Source organism: Rhynchophorus ferrugineus, unplaced genomic scaffold (genome assembly GCF_030347505.1).
Source record: "Rhynchophorus ferrugineus isolate W39M unplaced genomic scaffold, kcgeb_rfMv2 rfM4, whole genome shotgun sequence".
NCBI classification, from domain to species: Eukaryota; Metazoa; Arthropoda; class Insecta; order Coleoptera; family Curculionidae; genus Rhynchophorus; species Rhynchophorus ferrugineus.
Genome location: NW_027472583.1, coordinates 24766709 through 24785570, shown reverse-complemented (window position 1 = coordinate 24785570; position 18862 = coordinate 24766709). Strand labels below are relative to the sequence as shown.

General features: G+C 30.7%; 2 protein-coding genes across 5 annotated transcripts; one reads left to right on the top strand and one right to left on the bottom strand.

Annotated features, from left to right (window-relative positions):
* Positions 1-16: 16 nt before the first annotated feature.
* Positions 17-1586, bottom strand: LOC143195700 (methionine synthase reductase). Its single transcript, XM_076403100.1, has 4 exons — positions 1465-1586; positions 1274-1405; positions 946-1188; positions 17-891 (listed from the first exon to the last, which is right to left on the bottom strand). The coding sequence occupies exons 1-4, from the start codon at positions 1516-1518 to the stop codon at positions 37-39; spliced, it is 1284 nt and encodes a 427-aa protein (XP_076259215.1). The 5' UTR covers positions 1519-1586; the 3' UTR covers positions 17-36.
* On the top strand, positions 761-12934 carry nsl1 (non-specific lethal 1). Of its 4 annotated transcripts, none has more exons than XR_013005582.1 (12): positions 761-4296; positions 6118-6320; positions 6387-6553; positions 6676-6880; positions 7913-8110; positions 8312-8538; positions 8597-8733; positions 9443-9527; positions 9587-9931; positions 10510-10699; positions 10905-11152; positions 11219-11403. XR_013005582.1 is itself a non-coding variant. In XM_076403098.1 (12 exons), exons 1-11 carry the CDS (start codon positions 3065-3067, stop codon positions 11143-11145), a joined length of 3123 nt encoding a protein of 1040 aa, XP_076259213.1. In that variant the 5' UTR covers positions 761-3064; the 3' UTR covers positions 11146-11152; positions 11219-12934. The 4 variants fall into 4 exon arrangements, 2 of the variants coding, with proteins under 2 accessions (XP_076259213.1, XP_076259212.1); XR_013005581.1 differs by having other exon boundaries at positions 11214-11403; XM_076403098.1 differs by having other exon boundaries at positions 11012-11152; positions 11219-12934.
* The last annotated feature ends 5928 nt before the right edge of the window (positions 12935-18862 follow it).

Sequence of the window (18862 nt, the reverse complement as noted above, 5' to 3'; positions counted from 1 at the left end):
ATATTCAAATAAAAAGTTATTTCAAACATTGATATATTACATCCAACTATCAACAAGGTATTTTTTATCTTTGATTAAGTTTGCTAAAGTTTCTTCTGCTTGTGTTTTATCCATATTTTTATTGTTGATTAAACAATGAATAATAGTTTCTTTAACACTCTTCACAGTAGTTGTTGCATCACCACATACATAGATAGTTGCATCTTTATTTAATAATAAATCAAGAATCTCTTTTCCATGTTCCATAATTCTATACTGAATATAAACTTTTTCACTTGACTCTCTTGAAAATGCACTATATATTTTTTCCAGAGTCCCATCTAGTACATAATTATTTATTTCATCCTTATTCAAAAAATCTCTATTTTCATATCTGCAACCATAAAATAACAATATTTTGCCAATATTTACATTTTTTGATAGTTTCTTGTGCTGCAAAAATGCAAAAAATGGGGCAATTCCTGTTCCTGTGGCTATTAAAATGCTTGGATTTGGTAACACATCAAAACGAAAATCAGAAGATTTTCTGAAATAAAATGGTATTTGTGATTGTTTAATGTTGTTTTCAGTAATTATTTTTTCTAGCCATCCTGTACAAACACCTTTTAGTCCATTTTCATGCTGCAAAACATAAAATATAATTGAAATAACACTTTCATCTAATGGTGATGACGCTATGGAATAATATCGTGGTTGGAGTGGTAGAGAATATTCTAGAATTAATTCAATTGGTGGTATACAAGAGGGAAATGCTTTAAATAAACTTAACAAAGATGTATGAGTAGTTATTAGTTTTAAATATTCTTTAGAACCAGATGGGGAACATATTTTCTCCAATAATTCTTTTTCATTCTTGTCTTTTGTATACTGAATTAATTGCTTTAAAAATAGCTATAAATAAACAAATAAATTAAAACATTATATTAAAATTAAATAATAAATTACCTTTTTAGGTGGAGTTCTAATGTCAATATTATTTATAAATGTGCTATACAATGTTCCTTTTATAGGTATGTGTTTAGGTATTGCTGGATTTTTTTTAGTTGTATTATTTATTATTTTCAGTTCGTAACATTTTAAAGAATCAGCTTGACAATTTAATTTTAATAACAATTCTTTAACTTCATCTTCATTATTTTTAGGAAGAATTGCTATTGTATCACCTGGTAAAAAGTTATAGTTAATGTTCTGAAATATAAAAAATTAGAATAATTTAAAATTTATATTTATAAAAAAATTTAATATAACAATTTATTTGTAAATAATAGATCACCTTTCTAGATATTTTAAGTTGGTATACGGTTTTTACATCTTTTCCTAATGTTAGTAGTTTTCCACTTTCTATTGTTGTTAGAAAGAGCTCACTATTTATGAATGGTTTATTTCTGTAAGTTATGCTGTTTACCTAAAATTACCAATTTTAAATACTGGCGTTTAAATTAAAAATCAGAGAATAGTATTTACAGCCTCCTTATTTTCTAGATTGTTAAAACTTATATTCAAGAAACCAGAACTCATTTTTAAAAAATATGAATTAGAATGAAGACATAACCTATAATTAGTTATAGTGATGATGGAGTAAAGAGATTCGGTGCTACTTAAAGTAAATCGTTTTTGATATGGTTATCAATATTTTAGAAAAACATGCGTTCATGTGTTTCTAAAATTGTGAAATGTTATTGTGAATCATATATATAAATTTATTTCCGTGTTCCTTATTTAAAGTCGTCGTATTTTGAAATTGTGATATATTAGTTTGTAAAAATTACAGGTAATTATTATGTTATTACTGCAGCATTGTAGTCAATAAGATATTAGTTTCTATGTCACATTTATATTTTAAATATATTTCAACATATTCAACATAAAAATCAGTTTTCAGTGAATTAATTGAACAATGGTTTATAATTATGCAGGTTATTAGTCCTTCACTTTAACTTATATATATATATATATATATATATATATATATATATATATATATATATATATATATATATATATATATATGTAATATATTTATATATATGTTATATATTAACTACTAGTTGCAAATTATTGTCAGAAAGCATAACTGCATTCTTTGAGGCTTAAAAACGTTTATTCTAATGCTGGTTATATAATATTTTACTGTATAAATATTGTGTTAATAATATAAAGCTCTGATATTAAATACGTTTCCATTAAATCTCTTTTAAAAAAACCGCTTTTATTTACTTTAATTCAGAATATATCTCAAGATGGCGCTTCGGTTAGAATAAAATATGAAATTTTCAATATTACATTTGAAAATTACTATAATATTTCTATTGATTAAGATTTATTGTGGAATAAAACATCTTTCTAATAAAGTTGGTGTGATAGGTCATTGACAATAAATACTATCCACTGTACTCAATGTATTAAATCAGCGATCACAGCATTTCCTCTACGCAAAGCGTCGCGCGCCGCTCGTTGGCTGAACGTATAAGCAAATGGCGTTGTTCGGATGTTTTTGGGGACGTCGCCATTGTTGTTTAATAAAATACAGGAGAAAAAGTGGTGTAATTATCGTGCTAATATCTATTTGTGAAAACTAAGAATTTATCTTGATAAGTGCAGTTTCTAGTATTCATTGATCGCATACGAAAGTGAAGAATTAGCGGTGTGATAGTGAAAAAAAATGGTGCAATGTTTGTTGTATGCGTACTTGTAATCGGTCCCGCTTACTCGTTTAACGTTTCGTAAGCATCATTTAGACTCGTCACGTGGGAGTGTTCCGTTTAAAATACCTTCAAGTATCGCGGCATCAAAGTGTAAGGAAGTGCCGAAAATCAATTTTGTTGAATTTTCCTTTGGCGCGATGAGTAATGATTTCAGTGACGATGTATAAGTTGTTATGCTTCCGTTATTTAACTTGTATGTTTTTTTCGCGCGTTTTACCGGCAAATTGTAATAACAAATAACTTATGAACTAGGTGTTATTTATGGGATTTGCTGATAACATTTTGATCAAGTATACTTTTTTGAATCTTTTTTTATTGTTTATAACGACATGATAAGTTACGCGCCAAGAACTGAATGAATGGGACTTCGCACGGCCTCGGTGAGGCACTCCGATGCGGAGGTCATGGCCCCCGCTTTAACAGATTCGGTTCAAACTCAAAACTTTAATATAAGCTCAAAAAGTCACTTAGAACCAGCATCCCCTATAAACAGCTTTGAGACCGGCAAGTATTCTCCTACGCTTGCTAAGACGTGCAGTGTTCCAAGTAGCCCCCTAAACACAGATGATTTAAGTATATCTTTAGAAGATCTTGATGCCGACAACTTGGATTCCAAAAGACATTTGTTAGAAGGTTTTTTGGGCAAGGTAAACAGTGCCTCGGACAGTACTTTTTCTCAGAATATGAGTGTTAGCTCGCCACCTATGGGTGACCGAGAAGACAAAATGGGCCTCCAGAAAACAGGGTTAAATATTAGCAACGTAAACAAATCTAAAAACAGCAATGATGTTGATCAGTTATTTAAAAATGCCTTAGAGCCAAATGTAGATGAAATTATGCAGGTTATTAAATCTATTGAGAATAATGAACAACTTAATAATTCTACTGATCTAAATGATGTATTGGATTTAAATATTGATAAGGATTTATTGGATCATGTAGATAATATGATGAATATGTCCATAGATGAAAATCAAGATGATTTGGAAACTGCTCAAAAAATTAAAGAAAATCAGGCAGGTTTACTCTTGGCAGATTTACAAAAGAAACATGCAAGGCTTGAACGTAGATTAAATGTTTTTAGAAGAAAGTGTTACAAGTTGGAATCAAAACTTGTAGGCCAGCATGTTAGTGGTGAAATAGCAGGTGTTTTTGAGCAAGTTTACAGATCAGTTAAAAAATTTAAAGATAACAATGACAATTCTAAATGCATGGGGCCTTTTTCAAGAGACTTTTCTGAAAAGCCAAAACCAATATCTGGAAACTCTGCAAAACTGCTGGTTAAAAAATTAGATATGGCTAGTGTTCTTCAAGCAAGTAATGCTGCCAGACATAAAAATATTACTAAATATTTTGGATCGGGATCTATCGAAACTTCATTGTTTAAACATACGGCTAGTGGACAAGCAAATATTCCTCCATGGAGTCGGGAACATCAACAAGAACTTCAAAAACTTTCTGAACAGTTACATACTCAGCTTGGTTTAATTCAAGATGAGTTGGATTCAGAAGCTACAGAAAGCAGTTCTGGCGGTGAGAGCTGCGATGAGTCACAGGTTTATAATAATCCTCATCAACAATACCTTAGTATGTAAGTAAATATATCCAGTATATTTTATTTATATGTTAAGGCACCTGTTCTGATTAACAATTTTTACATACTGTAGTTTTTTCATTATTTCCTTTTCATCTATTTCAACTATACTTTTATTTATTAATTTTGTGAGAATTTATTTTTAAATAACAGTATGTTATATTGAGATTATAATTTGTTTCTCTTGATTAGAAATATTCTGGTAGTCTTGATGGGACAATATAATAATTTATTTAGACTTTTCTCTTACTTTTTAATTTCCCTTATACATATAATTTATTACATTAGAATATACAAATATCGTTTATTTAAAATATATTTCTTTTTACAATGGTCGATTTGTTTTTTACATGTTTTTGATATTAGTATTGGCTAGAAATTGAAAATTTTTGACGGGACCCTGGTAAATAAAATTTTATTGCATTTGCTGATTTTACTTTTTTGCTGACATTATGCCTACACTAAGAAAAAAATTGTTTAGAATGGAACAATTTTTATGGATTTAGCTGATACATAAGGACCAAGAGATACGCCCAACAATGTTGCGCAATATAAAATGAAATGAGACTCCCTCATAAAAAATGTTATAAGGGTAGTGAAACAGGCGTTTTAATGATGAAAATATTATGAAGTTTAACTGTTCTGAATAATCACATTGATCAAAACACTATTACGGAAATATTAAAAAAGAAATCAGTATTTTAATGTTTCTATAATTGACATTGAATTCATTCTAGTGTAATTCATTTGGCCCCTTGTTATGATAAATACATCAATGTAAAATTAATTGTTTTAAATCCCATATAATATGTTACTGCGAGAATTTAACCATTTTAAGAATACATAAAGATATTCTACATTACTTTCCACATGTTACGTTGAATGTGTGAATTATCCCTAAAATTTAAAAATCAAGTTGTTTGGAAGCTCCGCATTTTTCAAAAGTTTTGCATTATGTCTACAACTTATATTTTTAATTTGGGTTGACTGTTTTCAGGTATCGAAGGTCGACTAGTTTAAAAGTTTTTCAAGGTCTGAAAAATAATTTCCTAATACTGCACTAAAAAAACTTCAAAAATGTGATAACCATTTCCCATTAACTAAGTCTAATAAATTTGAATTTTTTAAATCTGAATCTGTGTAATTTCTTACCCCATCCGTTTCATGTAGTTGATCTTCGTGGTCAATGAAAGTGTTCAGATAATCTTTATTGATTTGTGACCACTAATTCAAATTGATATTATTTAAATACGTGTGAATTGTATAGTGTTATCATAATCATTGTTAATATACATGATAGTTATTAATTAATGTTTGTTTTTCAATATATTTAATACATTTAAAGTTGCGTCAATAACCCAATTTGGGTTTTCGCAGTATATGACTAATGCCGACTTTATTGTTTACTTCTTCCCTGTTATTGAACAAAAATATGGCGTAATTTATAAACATACTAAGTTATAACACATAAGTTAAATAATTAATAAATAATGATACTAAGTACTTTTCTAAACTCCATCCTTAATAATTTCATAAAAATATTATTACGTTACGTTCATTATAGCAGTTATTTTTACACGTCTTACAAAGTTGATTTAAAGTTACACAAATTTAATTTCATAAACAGCGATGCTAATTAGGCATGAAGGTTAATAACTGTTTTGGTTTTGAATATTCTTTTATGAGATGATATATATCTTAATATATTTGTAATAAATGCATTCCGTAATTTCTAGTATTTCTTTTTTGACCTAGTAATGACCTAGTTCATGAATTGGCACAATATTAAGAAAGTCATCTTAATATTTTGGCTTTCAGACAAAAGAGAGCTTTATGGAAATATTCTACTGATCGCGCGGCGATTGCGTCTCGATGGACATGGCTCCAGTCTCAAATATCTGATCTCGAATACAGAATTCGTCAGCATACAGATATCCATAAACAGATCAGAAATGAAAAAGGATCGGTTCAACTTGGAGATGGACAAAGCGGTGCAACGACTGAAACCTATTTGGGAACAGGTACATATACAGTACAGTACAGTAAGGGTGCAAAAATTGATTTTGACTGTTTTAATGAATTTTTAGAGGGTGAGAGTAAAATAGGATCCACAGATAATGTATCGACGGTTAACGGATACTTGGGGCAGTTGCCCGGTGCAGTGGGAATGCGAACGGAAAATGATAAAGAGGATTGTCAGCAGTGTGCCAGGACCCGACCACTGGTTAATTTCAAGAAAAGAAGGTTATTGCAAGTATGTTATAAATTATTAATAAATAAATATTTTCACTGCTTTAACGTTTTCCCTCATTTTTAATTTATGACAGTGTATACGGGCTCTATTTATTGGTTTTGTCATAATTTACAATATTTCAGGTTGCGGGATTACATGCAGTATCAAAGAAAGCGGCCCGTCCTAGCACGGTTCGTTGTAGTTGTGTACCGTCTCAAGAACCTTGTGCTCTCTGTACAGGTAGAATTGATCCAACAAATCCTCGAGATCCACCGGAAACTCTTGGCAAGGCGGAAAAAATTGCCTTGTTGGATCCAGGTTTCCATCCAGTCCTTTCCTTGCCCGAAGGTAATAATAATTTTAATATAATGTAATAATTTTTTCAATGTATTAACTTATAAAACGTGTAGGATTAAAAAACAAAAACTTTTTCTTGGAAAAACAACTATTTAACAGAAAGTATAAATGACGCTACCAGTTCAGTACTATTTTAATGTAAATGGGATCCTTCACGTTACGTCACCAGGCAGCAGACCAATATCTTAGAATATTCAGTGTCGTGTTAATCTCAATATTCCTTCCTGAAGAAATGAAACGGATGTACGTGATCGTTATCCCGTCTGGGCAGACTATTTGTGACGATTGCGTGTACCTTTCGTCCGACAGTTTACCTTTAATGATCTTCTGAATTGCAGTGTTTTTACCAAAGTTTTGGTTTAGCGTTTTGGCATTCCAAGCTTGTGTCAAGAATCCATTGTACTAACGGTGTTTTTCAAAGCATGAATGTTTCCTAATTGTAGTAATTTATGGTTAGGACGCTTTGAGCATCTTTGGTGACCTTACAGCTCGAACTGTGAAACGATTGCCAATCCAACGCCAACATATCTTATTTTCTTGAAAATCTGTTTATATTGGATAAGAAAGTTGATCCTGGTTAATAGAATGAATTCAAAAGAGAACAGCCTGATGTTCTCCTGGAATTCTACCGAGTGCGCCATTTATGAAACGTGTATGCATCCTGTTGTAATATCATATTATATATCTTTATATTCTTGTTTCTTAAAACATCTGATGCATATTCTTACATATTATAGTTCAGAAATATTACATGACAGTATGTTGTCATTTTGGTCGACATTTACTAACATACATTAACTAACTACATTTAAGAAAATATAAATATAACCTAATATACAGTACTATTTTCTTAGGCATATCAACAAAAGGCTCTTTTTAGACTAATAACAATCCACTTGGTCAAATGTTTGTGTTGTCTTTATAATGTAAACATCATGTACCAGACGACACCTTTGAATGAATATTTTCAGTGCGGTATTATTTGCGATATATAAAATTCAAACATGTTTGGTTTTGTTCTAGATTGTTCTGAGACATTACATTTAGAGGCTATTATGAAACATCACGAATGGCAACAAAGAAGTGCTCGTGTGAAGACTATGAAAATTCATAAGCGGGAACAAACGGAACAAAAAGCTCTAGAACATCGGACAAAGAAACTAGAACATCGGAAAAAATATGCTCGTCTAAAATCTAGTACCGTGGCGGCACTTTCTGAAAGTAAGAACCTCGTTGTTTTTTGACTGATTATAATTAGTTGAAAAAATAATTTCTACCGCCTTAACTGGCTTTAAAGTTGGCCCGATTCTTTGGATTGTGCTTTTGCATTGTGTTCTATTTTAAGTTTATTGATGGCGATTTAATAGGATCTATATATAAATAATTTAGAATGAGGCTTTTTTGAATTCTTTTTTATTTCAGAAATAAAAAATAAGTTAAAACGCCGTAAAGTTGGTCGTCCAGCAGGAATTGGTAAGTTTAAAAAGCGACAAAGCCAGTCAACGATAACTTTTAGCCAACATCCAAATTACGATTTGGGAACCGAAGATGTGGATGTGGAGGCGACGGTAGGGTCCAGTTCTGGATCATTTGCTCAGGGACGATCTCAGTTTGATTCGCCCGATGGATCCCCTTTGCTTCAAATGCAGGTAGATTTGTTCATTTTAGATATTTTATTTATAATTTATATATGTCATTTTTTTTCAGCCAATATCAAGTTATAAACAGCATAATCGCAACAGTCGCTCCGATTCATATGACATTGACAATATTGTGATACCCTATAGCGTGGCGGCATCAACACGCGTGGAAAAACTCCAGTATAAGGAAATATTGACTCCAAAGTAAGCAATGAATAATTTCGTTTGGTTACGTCATTATCATTTTGTAATTTTTTAAAAATCTCTAGTACTTAAAATTATTTTATTATATACTTGAAGTTTTCGCCGTTTTTATAATGTTTCTGTTCTTCCTATATTTTGGAATGTCTGCTTAAAAATGTTGCTTAACTAGACCATGTGGAATTGAATTAAATAATCAGATAGAGTAATATTTGGAAAATACCGCGCTAGTTTCATAGCATAAAGCTGTGTGTTTTACAACATGTACGTCTAATTCTTATCATATTACAAAACCACACATCAGGTTGGGAAAAGGTCATTTCCTAATAGATGCCTTTAAAGACACCTATCTCTGGTAATACATATTTATTGAAGCCATACTATAAAGTTTTTGAAAAGTAAAAGTCTGTAGAATATTCATTGGCACACCAAAAGTTCCAGAAAAAAGAAATTCCAGAAAAATGCAGGACAACCTTATCAAAAATTGTGTGGTGTTTAAGATGATCAGTACTTAGGTGGATATTACAAAAACATTAAAAAATTAAATTACATTTTCACCAAATTAATATATTGTTCACAATCAAGTAGTAGTGTAGTTTAGCATTCAAATGATATCTGGAAAAATCGGTGAGAACTTACTCAAGGTTTCCAAATATTGTTTATTTTTGTATAGTGTTTATAAGATATTTATGTTAGATGTTATGCTTTACAGGTGGAGAATTGCTGATATTGAACCGTTATCTAGAAGCGCTGTTAAAAACAACGGCAGCGTATCTGATTTTGGAGAGGATAGTGATGTGAGTGTAGTGCTCTTCTCTGATGACATAATTTTAAAGTTTTATATCGTGTTTTATAGGTTGAAGATCTTAGCGAAGAGGCCGTTGTTGCTCGACATGATCGCAGCGAGATTGATGAGAAAAAACGGTTTTTAAGCTATCTAAAGTTGCCTTCGGGATATGGTAGACCGAGGTCTCACAAGCGACAGGATAGTGTTGCCGAGAGCTCCAGAGCGAATACTCCAGATCCAGTGAGCCCTTATCCAGACGGAGCTAAGTCTTCGGATGGAACATTGCTGTCGTCACCGCCACCCACGCCGGGTATAGGTGTAGTCGTTGACGAATCTCTGCCATCAAATACACGGAAGCGAACTGTATCACAATCGCGCTTGAAAGACGATTTGCATTCAGCTGATTTTGTGGAGGTATTATGAATTAATGTTATATACAGTGTCAATGTGTTGTGATTAAGATTCTTACTATTTTCGTTATAAGAATATCAAGTTGGCGAGATACTGATTTTGATTTTGTGTAAACAAATTCAGTAAAAACTGCTTGTTTTAGTACATATTGTGAAGTTTTCCTGTTTGCATCAACCTAAGTTGACACAAATTATGGGTTATTTTATTTAACAGCTTTAGGATTCTGTATTTTTTGGTTGCTTGTAAAAATATCCTGTCAATGAATAATGTAGAAATTTTGTTCTGGACATTTATATATAGGTTCTCTGGTGAGAATAAATTATCAAATCAGTGTCTAGTCATAATTTGAAGCTTTGCCACATTGTTGTCCAAATGTTATAACAATTGCTTTAGTTTTTGCTTTTTGGCAGATCATAATTTAAATTGGAAACTATAATTGGTTAAATTTTATTCTTTCAAGACATGAATTACTTCACATTGCAAAACTGAAATTACTTATTGCCTAGTTAACATTAACTTGAGGTTTTATACTGTTAATATTTCATATTGTCATAATGTTACAAATATACTATTAATTTCAGCAACTTCCATATGAAAATCGCGCTTTCCCTTTAACGGATGTTGAGTATGATCATATGCTTCATGAAATGCCAGATGCTCATCGAGAAATCAAGACAAATTTTAGAGCCCAGGATACTGGGGAAGATCTTCCGGCTAAAGATAAGTGTGTTGGTGACTCGGCGGATAGCGAGACAACAGAATCAGCTATCGGTGAGCTTAATTAACAGTTTTTATACTTCCATATTATTTCCCAGTTATTTTTTTTATTGTACTTTCTACCCAAAATAATCATTTGATCAATATTGAAGAATGTCAAATATTTTTTGTTTATTAATTATATTTTTTTTTCTTTATATAAGTTTTTGATTATGTTTTTGATATAAATAAATCGCTATAGCTGTGTTTCAATTAACAGTAATACCAAACACTGAGAGTGAGGTTTGCTGTTAATGTTTTGGGTGGATGGTTGTAATGGTTGGATATATTGAAAAATCATTACTTTGACCATACCATCTGTTTAAGGAGACGATTCCATATTGGGAGAGGAAGAGGATGCTCTTATGGATGAAGAAGAAGACGAGGATGAGGAGGATCCTAATGACCCTGAATGGACAGATGCCGAAAAATCTGGTCATAGGGATCGGCATAGGAGATAGACAAAACGTGAGAAGCCACAAAATTTCACTTTAGTTAGAATTTTAATTGAACCATTGTTTTGTTTCAGATTAGAACCCCGTTGATCTTGTACAGACCTTATAAATGAATTAATGGTCGGCTAGGATATAGATTTTTTAAAATTCAGTTAGTTTTGCATACTATTACCTAATAAATATTATCTTTTGTTAATATAAAGAAAACTTTTTGTACTATTTTGATGCCATCAATAAAAGTAACTTAAACCAAAATAAAAAAAATCCAATGAGTGTATACAGTAAATCTTTAGTTTAGTAGTTTTTAATTTTTTAACTAGATATTTAAAAACAATTTGGTATTAAGGTTTCTTAATTGATGGCTTGTCTCGCAGGCAGAATAATTTTGTTTTTTTTTATTTAGCCCTGTTGTAACCACTAAAATCTGTGATCGTTAATTTTGTTTCGAGGTAGTATAGTTTAAAGTCTTAAGTCTTCAGAAGCTGAAATTAGAATCTAAAAATGTCCAAGAAATGTTATTTCTTAAAACCGGAAATTTATGATGTTAGTAATTTCAGCTTGATACTCAACCCTAGTTGTTATTAACGTGTTTTGTTCCAAAAGTTCAATTACAGAAAATATTTTAAAATATTTGTTATCTTTTTGGTTAAATGCGTGTTGATTGTTTATCAGAGTATTTATTGGCATGAACGATCTTTTATCATATACGAGTGATCGTAAATCTTTTGATCCCTTTCCTTGTCTATAGTTCTACATAACTGATTATAAGGTTTGTGCAAAAAAAGGCGAAGGAGTTTTCATTTTCGGCTTTGGTACCCTTTTATTAATAGTTTTGGGTACAGTACAAAAAACATTAAAACCTGTTTTCGTTTTGATTCCAAGCAGAGTTCATCAGAAGAGTTTATCTGAAAAATTGAAATGTCTAACCAATATGTGATACATTATTTTTGGTTGTTCGCTGAATTTTGGTGTCGAATTTCTATACAGATTATTAGTTATTTTAATCATAAATGCTTTTAGTAGACACTCATTCGCAAAACTTTCTTATTTTTAGTAATAAACATATGAATGGAAATCCATAAAATTTACAATTTATTATCGTCATTGTATAAAAATTAAGTAAGTGATTTTGACAAAATTCATGGTAAAGTATAAATATATAGTAACAGATAAAGCAAAGGTGATATTATTTTGCTTCTGGCTTGGTATCTAATTTTTTTATATACGAAGTATATTTTAAAATAGGCATAATATGAATTTAACGTGGGTTTTTGACCAGTTGTCACATTTTGGTTAAAAACAGTACTGTGTAATCGAGAAAATTGGGCGTGATGACCTCAATAACCTAGTTTTAGTGTTGCACAGTTATTATTTTTTAAAGTTTCCCTAGTGTATAAATGACATTTTTCTTTGAAAACTTGTGATTTTGAACAGACCTGAGAATTTATGTTTTTTTTTTAAATTCATTCAAAACCAATTGCGTTGTATTATTTTTTTTATGAAATCTTTACAGATGATGTACTCTTCATAAGAGTTTAATGTGTAATATATAATTGACAAAATGAAAGTTGGTTACTGCTATTCATTTTTGTTCTGTACAAAAATTATTTCAACTATGTTGTGAATATTACAGATTTTACCTGTATAAATAAAGAAAATTTAAAAAGAAAAAGGAAAAACAACATATTTCATAAGATATATTTATTTTCCAAACGCTTATGTAGCCAAAAGATGGTTTATTTATAGTGGTACATTTTTATAAGCAAGTATGATTAATATAACATTATCACAGCAATTTTCTTGTTTTATTTAGAAGATCATCTAACTATATTTAAAAAGAGCTGCTTCCAGTGTTGTTGCTTTTCAACCCAAATCAAATATATATATATATATATATATATATATATATATATATATATATATATATATATATATATATATATATATATATTTGGTAAGGAACTTTTAAAAAACTATTAAGGCTAAGAAATTAATGATATCATTTTGTGGTGGGTAATACAGTATTAGAGAAGCTCCAAAGCACCAACTAATAGTCAAGAGGAATTGCTCCACTTCGCCTTTACAAGAGGGATTGTTCTGATTAACTCCTATTTTTCTCAACATTCAACGATGGTGCGAGGGTTTTACTGTTGGTCAGTCCACTACCACGTTCGTACAATATATGTACAAATAAAATCGGCTGGGGCTATTTACGGAATACAAACACGGACCAAGTGACCGTACAAATTATCAAGATTGCTGGCTAAATATTTAAATGGCAGTCTGAAAAATTATTGTCAGCATTGAAAAGAGCGAAAAGTTGTTTAGGGATTGAGAAAAGGGAATTCCATGAAACTAAGTTTTGTACGAGCGTAAAAGGATTTGTCGAATTCATTCGAGATGTGACGCAGTGTTCACTAATATCACCTTCTTAGTGAACACTGCCTCATCTCGAATGAATTCGGCAAACCTTTTCAAGAGCTTTTACTTCTTTAAGATATTTCATATCGAAATATTGCAATTTAGACTAAAATTTGGCTTTACAAAATCCTTATATTGCAAATTTTGCCTCTATGGCTCCGAGAAAATTAACTCTAACACACACTGTATCGGAGACAGTGTGTGTTAGAGTTAATTAGAGTTAGTTAATCGTTAGAGAGTATCATCTAATATCTGATTGCAGAATGATTGCGGACGATCGGAGTGCTGAGATTCGGAGAAGAATATTCGAAGAACTTGTGGCACTAATTGATTAGATATGAAAGAAATTGACGGATCATTAAATTTGATAATGTTTTTATCAAAATCGAGTATTAATGGCGTAATATACATACATATATATATATATATATATATATATATATATATATTATGGATTTTTATAAGAACATTATCAAATTTGATGATATATATAATTTTTCTGTTCATGTGTACATAATTTAATTCAGACTTTAAACAAGAGTCTAGTAATATGAATCTTTTACAAACATCTTCCATTTTAAAATAATTTTGAAAATAAAAAAGAGAAAATAAAACAATATATCATTATTTATCAATATATAGACATTACAATAACAAACGTATACAAAACCGTAACTACGGGTTAAATAGAATTACGGAAGAACACTTGGCTTCGAATATGATCCCGAATAGATTATTCGTCACATGCACAATCTTCATCGAGAATATCGATAAAATTACAAAATTTGCCATGGATTTTTTAAATACAAAAATCAATCGGTCAGTCTTTGTTACGCATCAGAAAAAGTTTCACTTCCATTATTAAATATGTCACCAGACCAATTTAAAACACTATTAGCTGGGAAAATATCTTAATCGAAATTGTTTGCTTTCTTGCCTCCAAATGACATCATTTCCCCATATTTAAGACGCTGGGCCAAGTTCACTGTCAAATTGGTTCTTCGCTTTCAGTATTTGATGCCGATCCAAAATTTTTGCAAATCTATTGTATGGGTGACGAGGACCACATATTAACATACGCTATCTAAATGACCACGTCGAGCAGATGAAGAGAGATATTGTAGCAACTTTGGGGACGCTTTTACAAAATAAATCAATTGATCCAATTGTTCAATACCGTCTCCAATACATTCCAAAACGACAACTATCTTATCATTAAACCAGTCGAAATACCATAAAGAAAGAATGTAGGAAGATGACTTGCAACCCATTTAAACGTCCATATAAACGTATAGCAGATGATCCAGGGCAATGATCGTTATGATGCTTTGACTTTTTAGAAAGAAGAAGATGGATGTCATTTAAACATTAATCAAAGAAATCCAGAATAATAACATTATCTTATTTTATTTTTTTACAAGTAACTTTTTTTGTACCTTATTTATCTTTCTATTGTTCAGGCGCAGAAAATAAGAAGAAAGTTAATGCGATGAACGTATGCCGTGATGTTGTTGATCCGTGTCATTCAACATAATAACTAGCGTTGGGAACTTTCAATTGAAAACAGTCTATAGTCAAAAAACTAGCGGTTTCGACTGTTTCTTTATTCATTCGTGATGTCAGACGAAGATGTACGAATCCTTTCCTATACAAATTGTGAGAGAGGAAAGGACGGAGATAATTGCATGAATCACTTAATTTTTTTTAGCTTTTATTTTCCAACGGTAGTATAAGCGAGAAGGAGATGTACATATTCCTTCACGTACTAACTTTAAAAAATAAAAGGAAAATAAATAAAAGGAATTACTGAATACGATTAACATGCAATTAATAATTTCATTTTAAAGGAAGAATTACTTTTCTATTTGAATGTTGATCTGTAAAAAGGAATTGTATTTATCTATAGAATGGAATAATACTCAAATGTTTTATCGTATTTTAATATGTTAATTGCTATTTTTAAATAATATATCATAATAAATATAGACAATACAACAGAATTTAAACAATAAAAATCTAAAAACTAAAGATGTACAATAACCATAAACACTAAATAAAAATTTATCATATACCTAATCATAGAAAAAAAAAACTAGTCCATGACAAAATTAAAAATGATGGCACAATAACTAGTATAGCTTTTTTAAATAAAGTAAATGATTTATTTGTTATCGAACGGGAATATTTTTTATCAAAAATCGAGAGAGTAATCGAAATATTACCTATTATTGTTATAAAATCAGTCAAAAGTATTTTACTATGTATAATTCACAATTTTGATCTTTTTACCCTATTACATTAACAACCTTGAATAATATCATTCCAAAATGCTGCTATATTAATATGCAATATATTGTTATTTACAAACAAATTACCAAAAAAATCATAAAACTATATATATTACATATAAATCTATGTAAGTATAAGTTGGGTGCATTTTGTCAAGGTCGCGTCTAGGACGACAGAGCCAGAACGTTAAAAATCAGTCAAATGAAACTAGAAACTAGAACCAAAAGTAGTAACTAAAAGTACACGACTGAAACAGTCGATAGTAAAAGTAATAAAATCAGTCGGGTCGAAAATAGCGATTGAAAACTGTCGACTGAAACAGTCACTAGTAAAAAGTAGTAAAATCAGCTGAACCAAAAATAGCGACTGGAACATTCGATAGTAAAAATTAGTGAATTATTCGATAGTTCCCAATGCTAATAATAACATTCTCCCATGCCGGCAAATTAGTGTTGCCGAAAAAATATCGATAAATTAATTTTTTTTTCAGTCAATATTAAAAAAAATTAAAGTTATTTCTTAAACATACAATTTTGAAGGCTCAGTATTTTTTGGTACTTAGTTTTAAATGAATTTTAAAAATATCGCAATTCATTCAAAAAAAAACACGATATTTCTGTTTTTTTCCGCTATATCGATATATCGATATATTTTTTTAACTATTGAAAAGGATACATCGATATTTTAAAAATATTCGTATATCGAAATATCAATATTTTTCTCGTCGGCCGAGACCCCGACCCAGATCAATATATTGTTTTTTTTTATATATTTTAAAGTCTCCTTTTACCAACTATGGGTTTATCTGGACTGGGCCTAAAGTTTATCGTGGGCTCCAAACCACGGTCCTCAGCATAAAGCCTACCGACTGGCGAGTGATCAACTTTAGAAATCATCCCAGAAGACATACGGTCTTAGCCAGCTTGGTTACTGGCGTGAGTGGGATCATTTTCCTTGTCGGATTTTATACTCTTGCCTAGAAAATTCACAAATTTTAAACAACCACAACATAAATTTACGACCATGCCTCAGGAGGATCGAACTCACGGCTACCGCAACAGTAGGAGGACCGTCCCATCACCTTTACCACTGCGTCACCAAGCCGGCTCAATACGTTGCTGACTGTGTGCGAAAATTGAAAGTCAGCGATTACAGTACTTTAAAGTTAATCAAAAGAAGCTCCGTTCTGATGATTACATAGATTTGCGTGATGCTATACTAGTAGTCCTTCAACTTGACCTAAAATCAAAGACATTGATTTATCAGTCGATCATAAAGTTAATTTGAACCTATGGTGTGTAAATTTGCACAAAAATGGTTGCACTAAAATATCAAACCAATTAGTAATCAACGCTGCTAAAACAATGTTCTCGATTAATTATTAATGCATATCGCTCCGTAACCAATAAAGAGCTGCACGATGACCTCGAAATCAAATGGATTTACGAAGTGATTAATTTTTAAGATACATACTGATGTATTAATCCCGTACTCGCCTTGCTTGTGTATTAATTCAAACATTACAGAATAGTAGTAAGAAATTAATTTGAAAATTAAGATTCTACTAAGTATATCTAATGTAAGACGTAATTAATAAAAAGAGACCACATATATTTGCCAGATTATCAGTTACGTAGATAGAACAACTGATATAGGTAGCGTCGGTATCATAATTATTCTTCCATCATCATATACTGGTACTCCTTCAACTTAATTTACAATCAAGATTTAATTAATATATATATATATATATATATATATATATATATATATATATATATATATATATATATATATATATATATATTAATTAAATCTTAAAAAGTAGTAAATTAAAATTTACTACTTTTTCAAATAGTACTAGCCTGCAAAAGAGACCTGTTAAAATTTCATCATATTCTACTCATAACTTTGTAAGTTATTGTGCTAAGAGTGTCACTACTTTTGTTATTTAAAAAAAATGGATCAAAAACAATTTCGTGTTTTAATTTTACACTGCTTCTGGATGTAAAAAGACCGTTCAAGCGAAGCAATGGCTTGAAAAATGTTATATGGACCCCGCTTCATCAGAAATAACAATAAAAGGTTGGTTTGCTGACTTTAAATGTGGTCGTAGAGACACCGATGAGACAGTGGATGTCCAAATGAGGTGGTAACACCAGAAATAGTCAATATGTTCAACACATCTTTGGATCGTTGGCCATTGTTACTGTCGTGGAAGATAGTTATAGGTGATTTGATATGATATGAAGTTTATCAGGTCGTCTATAATTAACGAAGCTCAAATTATAAAAGTACCCCTTGTATAAAAAAGGCTGAATCATCTGAATTTGATATATCTAAACTTTTTTAGAAGGCCACGGATTAAGCTACGCAACCTTTGACTAAGAACTCTAAGATCAACATAAGATTAAGATAAGCATAAGTACTTTCCGCGTAACAAAAATTGTCGCGTTCTCTAAATAAAATAGTCATAATTACTTTAGGATTTCAATGTTACATTCAAGGAGAAATCAAAAATGTTTTTGTTATTAATACTGGCGTGTTGCTATTGATATTTCCAGCGTAATAATAAAAAACAACTCACGAACTCAACAAGTAATCTCAAGAACTAACACTCATTAACCTTTTTTAAATGGCATTTAACAAAATTAGATTTTCATTAAGTTTAAAAAGTTTGCAGGTTTGGGTTGTGTTTGATTATATTTACATGGAACTCCTTTCCATACCACCTACGAGATAGAGTTCTAGGCCCGTTTGTAATTGCATGCCCTGGACGCCTAATCCACTTAATCAACAATTATATATCCAAGTAATATAACGGGTCAGTTGAAAAGTTCCCAGCCTGCCACATAGATGGCGCTACTGGAATTAAGTCCATATGTATTTTTGTTAGCCCTAAGCCTCAAATGATGCCTGTATAAATTTGACAGCTGTCGGATCATGAGTTTGTGAATTATAGCATTTTGAGTGAAGCAACTTTTGTTATTGTGAAAAAAATGGATAAAAAGGA

Excerpts from the sequence above, each read along its gene's own strand:
- nsl1 (XM_076403098.1), top strand. The coding sequence starts at position 3,065 with ATGGGACTTCGCACGGCCTCGGTGAGGCACTCCGATGCGGAGGTCATG. Across the intron at positions 6,881-7,912 it reads AGTCCTTTCCTTGCCCGAAG|ATTGTTCTGAGACATTACAT; the intron begins GTAATAATAATT and ends GTTTTGTTCTAG. Across the intron at positions 10,700-11,011 it reads GACAACAGAATCAGCTATCG|GAGACGATTCCATATTGGGA; the intron begins GTGAGCTTAATT and ends CATCTGTTTAAG.
- LOC143195700 (XM_076403100.1), bottom strand. The coding sequence starts at position 1,518 with ATGAGTTCTGGTTTCTTGAATATAAGTTTTAACAATCTAGAAAATAAG. Across the intron at positions 1,406-1,464 it reads ATCTAGAAAATAAGGAGGCT|GTAAACAGCATAACTTACAG; the intron begins GTAAATACTATT and ends TGGTAATTTTAG. Across the intron at positions 1,189-1,273 it reads AACTTAAAATATCTAGAAAG|AACATTAACTATAACTTTTT; the intron begins GTGATCTATTAT and ends TTTATATTTCAG.